Source organism: Rhipicephalus microplus, chromosome X (genome assembly GCF_043290135.1).
Source record: "Rhipicephalus microplus isolate Deutch F79 chromosome X, USDA_Rmic, whole genome shotgun sequence".
Classification (NCBI taxonomy): domain Eukaryota; kingdom Metazoa; phylum Arthropoda; class Arachnida; order Ixodida; family Ixodidae; genus Rhipicephalus; species Rhipicephalus microplus.
Genome location: NC_134710.1, coordinates 183014370 through 183026757, shown reverse-complemented (window position 1 = coordinate 183026757; position 12388 = coordinate 183014370). Strand labels below are relative to the sequence as shown.

Below are 12388 nucleotides of genomic sequence, written 5' to 3'. Positions count from 1 at the left end.
TTTCTTATCTCCCGCAGCTCGCACGTGCCTGAGTTGTCAGCGTCGATCCTGGCAGTCCCCACTGGCGCTTCGCTTGTCCTGTTTCGCATGCACACCACAGGCAACATTGAGGGTGCAGCCAACGACTTGCGCGCAAACTTTCAATGTATCTGGCATCAATATCTACCTTCCGAGAATGTATCATCCCGATGGTTGTTTAGGTTTCAGGCTGGTGTTTTATAGTAACTAACGGTATTAGCAGGCATCATCCTGCGGTGTTGCTTCATTGCTCGTTGTTTTTCATGGTATATTTTATTTGAATGACGTGAACAGCTTTTGTGCGATCCGCCATCTGGATGATGTTGCTTGCGCCTCTTAGACAACTTCATAGTTCAAAAGACCAAGCTGGCGAAGCACGTTGTAGAGGCCAAAATAACGTCGAAGTACATCTTCGGAGAGCCCACGTACGCATACTGGTGTCCATACTCATTTTTTGTCTCCGGAAGCCTACTTGACGTCTCTTCGTCGCAAATTACACCGATAAGCATCATATTTTTGTTACTGCTGACTTCAATGTCACGCCAGATGCCTTGCTTTTTCAACTCTTTGCATGAAGTCACTCGTGCTATGGTCATGGTCACAGTTGTCATCGACAAGTAACATTGTCTTCACGGGCATCGTAACTGGTCGGCCAAGAACAAGTTGAAAAGGATTTATTCGTGTTGTCTCCTGCACAGCGGTACTGTATGCGAACGTTGCGTACGCTAGTATTCTGTCCCAAGTTCGATGCTCTACGTCGACGTACATCGACAACATGCAGTTAACGTTATGTTGAGCCGTTCTGTCAATCCATTCGCTTGGGGATGATACACCGTGGTTTTCTTATGACAGGTTGTGTCAATATCAACTTGAAATTTGCGAAGCCAGCCGTTAAAGCTCTTCCCCGATCAGTGATAAGCACAGTACAAGCTCCATGCCAAAGTACAATGTTGCTCATGAAGAATTAGGCTATTTCCACCGCCGTTCCCCGAACAAGCAATGCTGTCTCCGCATATCTAGCTCAATAGTGCATTGCAACGATGATCCATCGCTTCTCTGATAACTACGTGAAAAACAGGCCAAGTAAGTTCATTCCCACTTGTGAGAAAAGGGCATCTGCTGGCGCTGTAGGTTGGAGGAGACCAGCTGGTTTCATTCATGGTGCTTTGCGCTTTTGGCAATTTCCGCAGTTTCTTACGTAGCGCAGCACAAAATTCAGCAATGTTGGCCAGTAGTGTTTTGTCCAAATACGTGTTCGAGCGTTCTGCTCACTCCCAAATATCCTGCTGATGCCTCATCAAAGCATGCTTTACAATGCGGAGAAATTCTGTCAGTAAAAACGCCAGGTGTGCGCAGAAGGCGCCGCACAGTCACAGCGAAAGCTAAAAGAGCGACCTTTCTTAACACTTAATAAACAACAGCTGCAAGCACACTTGCTTGATACCCACTAGAGCATTAATAATAAACTCTTGGGTAGTAGGCCACCATTCGCTATGCTATTTTTTGTCATTCTTCTGAGAAGCGTGTTATCCGCTAAACACTTGCAAGAAATTTTGTGCCAATTGTTCATGCAATGACTTACAAAGAAGAGAAATTATGGCTGAAGTGCGTATGCGCCACAGTTATTAGGTGATAAGAACAAGCTTTTGTAATGGGATGAAGCATTGGACGACCTACTCATTACGCTATTCGCATTGTGTGACGACTGATTGTTCTTTTGCGCTTATAAAACGCTTCATTACTCATATAAACGCGATTTATTTCACGACATCAAGCCTGCCTAAGGCAAGTTTGCCAACAAGTTCCAAGCACCGGCGTGGCTCAGTGGTAGAATGCTGGACTGGAACCCAGTGTATCTGGGTTTGAGAACCACTGTGTCATTGGTACTAGGTTTTTCGTCTAATTTCTTCCGTTGTGGTTACGGACACCGGCGCGGTAGTGGTGGAAGCGGAAAACTACGGCAGCGCATAAACCGAGTATTGATCTCATAACACCGTCGCTGTAAAACTGTCTTCCTTATGTGCGAAGTGTCTCTTGACGGGAAAGGTAGCAGGATCTTGGAACGACGCCAACATCATCATAATTCATAAGAACGAAGACGCCAAAGACTAAATATTACAGGCCGATAAGCTTACTGGCCGTTCTCTACAGTACTAAAAATAGCTAATATATATAGGCAACCTTACAGTTCAATCAATTAAAAGACCAAGCAGGATTTCATACAGGCTGCTTCACAATAGACCATATTCATACTATCAATAAGAAAATAAAGAAATGCGCGGAATACAATCCACCAGTACATCTCTGTGTATAGCATATATCATATAGCTATAATAAAACTTGTTGTTGGGCTAGTTGGTTATACATCATATACTTAGAAATTTTGGCGCAACCTCGACTCACGCAAACACTCACACAAGCACACACACTTACACCAGAGCAACACACACGACACGCAGCGCTCGTGTCGTGTGTGTTGCTCTGGTGTAAGTGTGTGTGCTTGTGTGAGTGTTTGCGTGAGTCGAGGTTGCGCCAAAATTTCTAAGTATATGTCATATAGCTATATTCGAAGAACTCTACAATAAACATACAGGAAGGAATCTACAGTGGATCCACAGCCACCATAGTTCTTCTTGAGGGAAGCGACAAAGTCTCGATAAAAAAACGGTTTAAGGCAAGGAGATACGATCTCTGCAATTCTATTCACCGAGTGTTTACAGGATGTTTTCTGGACTCTAGATCGAGAAGAGTTATGGATAAAGTTATTGAAGAGAGTCTTAGTACCCTGAGATTTGCTGAATAGATTGCCTTGACGAGTAGCTCAAGGGACTAATTGCAGCTCATCATTACCGAAATTGAGACGGAAAGCATAAATGTAGGTCTTAAAATATTATGCACAAAACTAAAGTAATGTGCAACCGTCTCAGCAGAGACAGTACTTTGCGATTAGTTGAGAGACGCTGGAAGTTGTATAGGAGTATGTCTATTAGGACAGATAGTAACCGAGCAGCTGAGAGTGAAAAAAAACTAGAAGAATAAGGACGGGGTGGATCACAACAGGAAAGCATTCTGAAAACATGAGTGATAATCCGCCAATAACCCATAAAAAGTATATAACAGCTGCATCTTGCCAATACTTACCTACATAGCAAAAACCTGGACGCTTAGAAGGAGGGTGCAGCTTAAACTGAGGACGACGCAGCGAGTGATGGAACGGAAATCATAGGTGTAACCTTAAGAGACAAGAAGAGAGCAGAGTGGGTCAGGGAAGAAACCGTGGTAAAGAATATTATATTTGAAATCAAGAAGGAATGGGCATGGGCCGCACACGTAACAGGTAGGCAGGATAACCGGTGGTCATTAAGGGTAACTGACTGGTTTTCCAGAGAAGGCAAACGCACAAAGGGGAGACAGGAAGTTAGGCTGGCCAAAGATAATTAATTGTTCGCAGGCATAACAGGCCAACGAAAATCACAAGACCGGGTTCATTGGTGAATCATGGGAGAGGCACTTGGTATGCAGTGGGCGTAGTCAGGCTGATGATGATAATGATAATGATGATGATGTTGATGCGTCGAAATCACTCTTCTGTAGAGTTCACTAGTTGGCTAGTATAATCACTCTTTACTAAACGACTACCAGCGCAATGAATTTTCTTCTGCAATACGTAATGACTGGACATTTTCGTTTGTGTTCCTTCCCGTGCTATTTACGAGGGATTCATGATGTTTCATTTGCAATTTTTTCCAGGCCGGCGCAGGCGACCACCGGAAATATAGTAAGTCACACTTTTGTGTCTTCGTGTAACTTGACTTCCTGGTTTCTAATTATCACTCAGTCTCTTTAGGAAATGTTTCTTAAATAATCGAGTATCGCTACACTGAAATAGCCTTTTTGTGTGAAATGAATTGAATTTTGATTAGGTGCGAGTTTACTTACACTGACACCGTATTACGGCTGTATAATAGGTTGAAGAGTAATGAATGAGAAGCAAAGGATAGTTGTTTCTCATTTTCAGATAATGCGTATTTCAGCAAAAGTCTCGTTTGATATTTATTTATACTTGATGGTTGGTCCCCCACTAATGCTTTCTTTTATATATATCCACACACAAAATAAATGATATATTCGACATATATTGGTCATGTTCTAACAGGGAATAAGAACAGAAGAAAAAAAAATAGAAAGGGCCAAGAAGCTAACTGGACACATATCGGGTTGGCTGCTCGCTCAACTGGGGTAATGGAAAGGGGGAGTGGAAAAATGAGAGTTAAAGGTAAGAAAAAACAGCAAGTTATCAATAAATAGCGCTGCAGTGTATTCGGTGGTGGCATGGTACATTTATAAATGTTTTGTTCAATATAACAGCAAAATACTGTGACACGTGCAATCATGCTATCCATCAGCTACTGCATCAAGTGTTAACGAGGAAACGTAAATTTTCATGTCTAAAGGCCGTGCGAGGTCCAAAAATTTTAATGAATGAAAGTGAAGTGTACGCGTGAGCTGGGCGTGTTCTTTCTACTTCACCTTCGCGCCGTTGGCGTAAGCACAAACTCAGTAGGAGCACAAACAAAGGCAAGACGTCTGCTATACACCGGTTCTCTGTAGTGATAGCCCCACCAAGCATATGAAGTCTAGACTCGGAGAAGCGCGCCTTAGGTTCTCTTCCAGTCGGGGTCATATACAATTCGGCTGTTTTTCCTGGCGAGGTTATAGCTTCTTGCGCTTTTGTGGCATGTTGAGATCTCCATGGCATGAGGGCTATATTTTACCGCATGGAGTCAGTATTTAATTTCACATCGCCATGGGTGCAGCTAAAGGATTTTGCCTTAATATTCGAAGAACATTCTAAGCCCCTTTCATGATTTTTTGTGCAGCTTACAGTAAGCTTCATGAGATGACTGTTTTTTTTTTGGACACGCATTGTCTTCTAAAACAATGTAATGCAATCATACAAGCTCTGGGAATCCCTTCGAATCACTGGACTTTGTTGTCTTTTTTTATGAGAACAGAAAAAAACATACATGAAAGATGAAAGTTTCTATCAAATGCAATATTTTTAATGAAAGCAACTCACGTTAAAAAAACCGAACAGAATAACATTCCTTCAATGCTTAGTTATTTTACTTGTGTAATAATTGATCAATCTATTGTAGTACACCAAGTTAGCTAACAAATGATTACTTCCGTACGTGGCTTGATCATAACAAAAGCCTTTCATGAATTCTCTGAACTTCAATACATGCTTCAACTTCATCTGAAAACTATTGTAATCAAGTGCTAATGCAGTGAGTTTGCTGATCAAGTGAGTCTGCTTATGCCTATATACTGGCGTATTTTTCATTTGAAGTTTTAATTTTATTCATGACATAATTAATACCGGTGCGCACCACGCAAAGCTTACTTGATTTACCAAATATCATCAGACAATAATGGTACACACTTTTGCCCACTGAAAGAACAACTGTTCATCTGCTTAGGTTTACAGGGTGAGGAGTTGGCATTTTAGATGTCTCACGCATTGTTCAACGAGCAAAAAAAATGTTATTTTCCTTAACACAGCAAACGTTGGTTCTGAGATACATCTAACAGCGCACTTTTTTCTCCTTCCTTTCTTGTTTGCCCTTATTCTCAGCAGCCTTCAAGAAGTCAAGTGACAAACAGCCGTCGAGGCCGAAATCGTCGAGTTGCCTTCCGACGTAGAGCGTCATTAATGGGCATGTGGTGACTGAGTGGTGGCCGAATTCGTGATGTAGCTGTGATGTGAATGTAGACACTCTTTAGGAACAAAACGCTCGTGAAACGCTATAGACGTGAGTGACTTTATTAGTGCTGGAAATGAATGACAGCTGTTGGTTAGAGGACAAACAGATTGCCGCATCAGTGGACTGCGCTACTTCAGACAACACAAGTGAACTTTCCTGCAGTACAGCGGAAGCCAACAACCGTTAGTCATAAATGACCCTTGGAACTATTTCACGTGTCACACTGCTGGCAGTATTTTTTTTCGAATAATAATCAGCTGCATCAACAGCCCTGAACCAGAATGAACGTACATCAGAATGCTGGTGGCGTAATTCAACAGCGCTGGAAAGTTGTTCAAACGCTGCTCCTAAAAAAGTTTGCATGATGAGAATCTTGATGGGGCTGTAACAGTGCCTGTTTGTGGCTGGGGTCTCGAGTGATCAATCGCTCTGGTGCGATTAATCACTCCTGCCACATTGATATTGCTCGTCTGTAGTATAAAGAATGCTGCGGCACCGTGATTTTATTTTTGATCCACACACGGTGAAACCTGCAAATCTTGTGCCGAGTTTTTTCTGAGCCTGCGCTATGTACAGCGATATGAATCTCACAGGCTGGGTGTGAGAGTGGCCCGTTATATTTTTTGTTGACATATGGAAACCTCTCAGGTTGTTAAAAACATTGTGAGGTCAGTGATGAAGAGGACTTAGTTCGCGGGCCCAGAGCATAATATCCTGTTACCAATGTAAATATTTATGTCACAGTGATTTCATTCGTGTACATACTAGTCTTTTCAGTGGAAGCCGTATGTCATGGTGAACTCCAATGCCGCATATTCAAAAAAATATAAAATGGAGAATACTTTTATGAGGGAGCCGCTTGATCAATTTTATGAAGTCTGTTTCATTTGATAGAGGAACTCGCATTGCAATCACTTTAAAGTTTAAAATTTCGACATGGTGCATGATATACTTTAAAATATGTTGTTAAACGTATGAGTTGTGAAGAAAATCATTGTTATTCTGATACCTCTTAGCTGAGCGAGAAAAACACAAGGCATCGCACTTCAGTAAAGGCCATGTACAAGAGCAGCTAAAGCTAACTCACTTAATGTATCACCAGTTCGAGGCGTACCCGAAGGTGCCATAAGTTTTGCGTTGGCCTTGCAAAAACTCCTACTCGAAAATAAAGGGCTTATTTGAGAGGACTGTTTCACGTAACCTTTTAGGAATTTTGGAGGATCTATAGAGACATAAGTTATATTTCTGCTATGCCACGTTTCGAGTTGTCAGCGTCATTGTTTCATGTTTTGAATTGTTGAAATTTTAAAATTCTTGTTTTCTTAGTGAACTCCTCAATGAGCTTTTGGTTTCTCGCCGTCACAGCAGTTTTACTTTCCCTTTGCAATACAAAAAAAAAAACGTCAATAAATCAGATGCGGTGGTTGTTGTGAAAAAGCTCTTTGCTTTTTCTTGTATTCATATAGGAGTATCTTAGCTAAAGTTCCCTCTTAAAGGGCGCCTCACCAGGCCAAATTACGAATTTTCATTGCACACTGCAACTTTTAAAGACCCGTACAGACATAGTTTACTGAATGTAATGATTGTTTTCGAGTTGACTTGTTTTTAAAGGAGTTGAAAGAAATTGAACCATCCTATCAGTACGCTGTACGAGGGCTAGCTTCACAGCTAACGCCCGTTCTGCCCTTTCCCAAAAAGCGACTGCAAGAGACGTTCCTCTCCTACACTCTCTTTTGTGCAGTAGCCTTGGAACCGTGCCATGTTTTTGTCTTAAGCCTGACCATTTCTTGTTTTGCTACATTGCTTCACGAGAGATTTCAGGTCATGTCATTGTACATTTGGCATAAGATGACTAAGCAGCGACCCACACCGTAGCGAGTAACGGTGCAAGCAATGCGTGTTGGATTGCGAATTTCTAAGTGTACGTTTCCACTGTCGCTCATATAAGGCATGTGAGTTTCTGTTTGAAACTTCGACTACCTTTACAACACTTTGCCCTACAAAATTTGCAGACAGCAATCTCACAGCGTCATCCATGGCCCGCGCTAGTGCGTTTGCATTGACCAAACCTGGTAAGGGGCCCCACAAATCACAGGAAAACTGAGCTAACCTATCAAAACGTGAAGTGAGTTTCGCACACTGGAGTTCATTTGTTCAAGTGATATCTGTATATCGAGTTTGCTTCATGATGTCTGCGGGCGTCGGAAGCCCAGCTCATGCTGTTCGATATACCTGTAGTGTTTCTTCTCCGTTGTTGTTGTCGTTGTTGTTGTTGTTGTTAGGCAAAGTTCGCTTCTTTTCAAAGTGCTACTCTAATTTTTTCGTTACTGGCTGCATTGGTTGACTATTCGGTACAAGAAGAAAAGATAATTTGGTCACCATTGTTCTCACAACAGTTCTCATGAAGTGATTTGTCAAAATCAGTTATTGTAGCCTGGATGAACAACTATTAAATACACATATGCGTAAAAGTGAAGGGGAAAACATGAAGCCTTGCCTTCTTCCTTAATAGATATTTATTGTGGCTGGTTTGACAATGAACACCGAGCAACGCGAAGTGTGATTTTAACGGCTAGCCACAAGAAAGTCAAGTGCTTCATGATTCATGTGGGAAAATATGAAAATAAAGTTTCCACGTGGGTTATCATCAGCTTTTGCTTATTTTTATCATGTGGTTGGATACCTTACAGGGTTCAGTATCGCTATGTCGATTGCTGTTCGCGTACACCGTACAAAATGTGACATTCTAAAGCATGGGAAAGTTGTCTGATGGCGGTAAGCTCAACTTTAAAAAAACATTTGGCGAACGATATTGCGTACATTACTTTGTGCAGCTGCTACCCCAGTACTATACATATATCTGTTCGTCCGCGTGTTCATTCATGCATCCATGTGTCCGCCCGTTCGTCTGTCTATTTGCATGTCTGCCTGTATGTCTGCCCGTCCGTCTGGCCATATATTTGTCTGTCACTCGCACTAGCTCCACCTGCTGAGTGAGTCATACTGCTATGTGTGGTTACGAACCAGTCACAGGCACGCATGGACAAATCGACGGCTTTAGTAGCTTCCCCCCTAATACACAGAAGAGTGTCGCCAGCTTTCCCGCTCCCTTGCAAGTGCAGATCAGCAACGCCAGAAACAGCTCTACGATAGCCCGACGCCTCCGGCTTTATATGTCTTGGATGACCTTGTCTGGCTTCGCATCCCTTCAACCAGCCGTGGTCTCTAAATGAAACTTCTGTCCAAATATCGCGACCCTAACCGTGTAGTTAAACAAACGTCACTGATGAATTACATCCTGGAACCACTTGAATGGCACTCTGATCAACGACGTCGTGGACGTGACACCTTCCCCCATGGACTGCCTAAAATCATATTGCCATCTCTCTATAGTCTCCTGGTCATGAGTCGCGAGGATGGCTTTTATTCGGAGAAGAGGAAAATCCAGTGAAGAAGATGAGTGCAACTCAGAAAAGTAGAGGGTACGTACAACTCGTACTGTGAACAGGACGACGTATGGTTGGTTCGGTACACAGGCTGGTTCCGCCAGTAAAAGTTCACTTGTGACTGCTCCTCTGTTATATAAATGAGCGCTGCTCCTAAACGCCTCACTTTACACCATTTCCTGCTGCTGGTACTCCAATTTCTGGAGTGTTTTGTGAGGCCGTAGCTTGTTCACTATGACCAATGAGGCGGCGCAAAGGGCGCGGGCTATGGGCGTCGCCCCACCCACATTTCGCTCTAGTGAGGCTGCGCTCCTCCAGTTCTGGCCTACAGACCTTTCTTCGTATGACATACCATTTTCCTGCTATTGCACTGATTGATCCATCAATTTGGTGAAACTGTTACTTTTTCTTTACGCCTGTAATGACAGGAAAGCCTTGAAAATGGCGCATAGGCACAGTAACGACACAGGTGATCTTGGTGAAACCATGAAACTTGAGGGCAATGTCTCAATAAAAATGTTGTTCTTGAGGAAAAAAAGTGTGTCAGAACAACGAGAGGAAAGGCAAGAAGGCCAACAATACGTGCGTGCTGGTTGCTACTCAGCACTTCTGGTAAGGGGATGAGGCCTAGAAGAGAACAAGAGGACGAAAGCGAGCACTGCGCAGTCACCATAGCTGCATTCTCTACGTTGGCTAACCACAAAAAGGGGCCTATAAATGATGCTTTAAAAGTCATGCGAAGTCCCTGAATTGCGCTGATTAAGTGTCAGCTTGAATTTGTACGTTGAGGCTATTTTGGAATCTAACAGGTGTCAGTCCCAACTGAGGCGATTGCCCATTGATGTGGCCGTCCACTTGCCCTCTAAATTGAAGCTAATAGTCTTGTGTGCCACCGACGACGGCGCTGCAAACCGCGCTTGTATGATGTCACTTCAAGGATTCACGCGCTTTCGAGGCGCGGCGCCGTGTAGAAACTACCGCCGTGGTTCAACACGATAAAGTAGCAGTTCAATTGATTATATTGTGTGTGGTGGCTACCGACACTGTTCTAACAACCGTGGTTGGCCACGTGTAACGCTCATTTCAAAAGCACAGCCTTTTCTTCATTAAAACTTCGGCCGCTTGTCTCCGTGGCTGTGCTACGCACTGGTGAAGTAGTTCTCTGTGCGACTATATGATCACGCATCCGTGAAAAGGGCGTAATACTTCACGACTATTCTAAGTAACCGAAGCTGGGGATGAAGTGGATAGTCAAACACAGAAAGAGAAAATGTCCCACACCTTCACCGACCATGTGCAGCAAGCTGTTCGCTGAGAGTGACTTTTGCTATACCCGCCCTACGCGCCATTCTTTGTTAAGCTGGAAATTGAGCCTCAGCGCCTCGCCAGTACTTCAAGAATTATTACACGCAGGCTACAAGCGTAGGCGACTTACACCAGGTGAGGTGCCATCCCGAAACCTACCACAAAAGCCCCTAGACAGGGAGCCGACGATGCGGCTTCTGAATCACCTCGTGTAAGTGCGCCTCGTGAGCGCTGATGAGCAGCGCAGGACATCTGAGACTACGGCTTTATCTGGTTGGTGTACGTACAAATATACGTAGTTTACTGATCAAGACAAACGGTCGCCTAGCACTGCTTACCGTAAATTTGTCATCAAGAACTGCTGTCGCTTTTTAGTGCACATTAGATAAAGGTTGTCGCCCCAGGTAATGCAGACAGTTTAGGCGGAGCTCCTTAAGCTTTTTGTTACGCTACTTGTGTGAGCACAAAACTCACCCAGCTTGCCTTTGCCACATTAATCTTTGTGGCCCTTTGCACGTTATATATAATCAGCGATAACTACTTGTTATATACTGATAACCAAGGTACGGCCCTTAGTGGTATTACTATCAACTATTTCCTGATGTCATTCTCCAGGACAAAGCATTACTATGACAAACTGCAGTCATTTGCATTGGTTAGTGCAATAAAGTGGAACTTGCGCCCTCCCCGAGTTGCACCAGCACCTGCCCCTCAACCTCTTCCTGCGACACGACGCGGGCATGCGTTCTGTCAATGCCGATAGCTTCAATCCGAGCACGATTATCTCAAATTCGGGAATTTGTTGCTGCTTTGCATTTTAAGTAGATGCCTTGAACAGCCGATTGATTGCCGAGGCAGCAATTTAAACAGCTTCTATGCAGTAAATATCTCATGCCTTGTTTGCGAATGCCAGGGTCACAGAAATCGGTGATTATAACTTATGTCCTCGTGTTCATGTCACATCTTTGCACTGCAGAAAAAAATATCCTCAAGAGAAGGGCAGGCGCGCCCTTCTCTTTATAGTTGTGAAAGCTAACGCCATTTTCACGGCTTGAGGAAACACACTGAGGCGCAGAGCAGTACATCACAAATGTGCAGCACTTGATCGCCTCAGATACATTGTGTGCCGGGTTCGCTAGTCGACGTGCTTGCAGGACCATACCTGCGACGGTGATGCAATCTCCATTGACGACCTCAACTACGCATTCAACAACATTGCTTGCGTCGTACACCACCGCGCCGTCAATGAGGTACTGGGACGTTTCACAAGCTGTATCTACATGCTTGTAGAGGCCGGAGAAAGTCACGCTTATTGAGATTCCGAAACACCTTAACTAACTAGTATTGTGGGGCCGAAACTGCAGATGACGAGTGAGAACATTCAGACGTAGTTTCGCTTTGTCACCAGCAATGCAGTCAGCAGCATCGGCGTGCTTGTCGGCTATGTGAGAGGTTTCTTGGTGTTGTCAGTTGGGCCGCAACTAAAGCAAATTCATATTTGCACTCGAAAAGATTCGTTGCAGGTGTTTGTTGACCCTAGCGGGGCTATTTGTTTGTCAAAGTTCTCGCCAAAAGATGACAATCAGCGCACAGGAACAGCGGCTGCTGCAGCGCTATTGATAGCGGAGTCCACATAATGAAGTCACACGCGAGAGGGTGCCTCTCCAAGATATTGAGGCCAATAGAATGGATGTACGACCTTTCGATAAGTATGGGCATCTTAAGTTGTTGCACCGGTTAGTGTGTAAATGTTATATCTCCATATTTACGGAGGAACGGAGGATAGTCTGCGTAGTGTGTTCGCATCAGATGAAATTAGGTGTTGCGATTGTGGTATAGGGACAGAGCGAG

At 43.7% G+C, this 12388-nt stretch overlaps 1 protein-coding gene across 2 annotated transcripts in view; it reads left to right on the top strand.

The window, feature by feature from the left end:
- The window catches only part of LOC119177243 (nephrin-like), a 710418-nt gene extending 704437 nt beyond the window's left edge, over positions 1 to 5981 (top strand). The window contains exons 13-14 of one of the 2 annotated variants that reach the window (XM_075878328.1): positions 3769 to 3796; positions 5660 to 5981. In XM_075878328.1, coding sequence (XP_075734443.1) covers positions 3769 to 3796; positions 5660 to 5678 — 47 coding nt within the window. In that variant the 3' untranslated portion in view covers positions 5679 to 5981. Of the gene's footprint in view, positions 1 to 3768; positions 3797 to 5656 lie in introns of both variants that reach the window. The other variant, XM_075878329.1, reaches the window with a different exon arrangement.
- The last annotated feature ends 6407 nt before the right edge of the window (positions 5982 to 12388 follow it).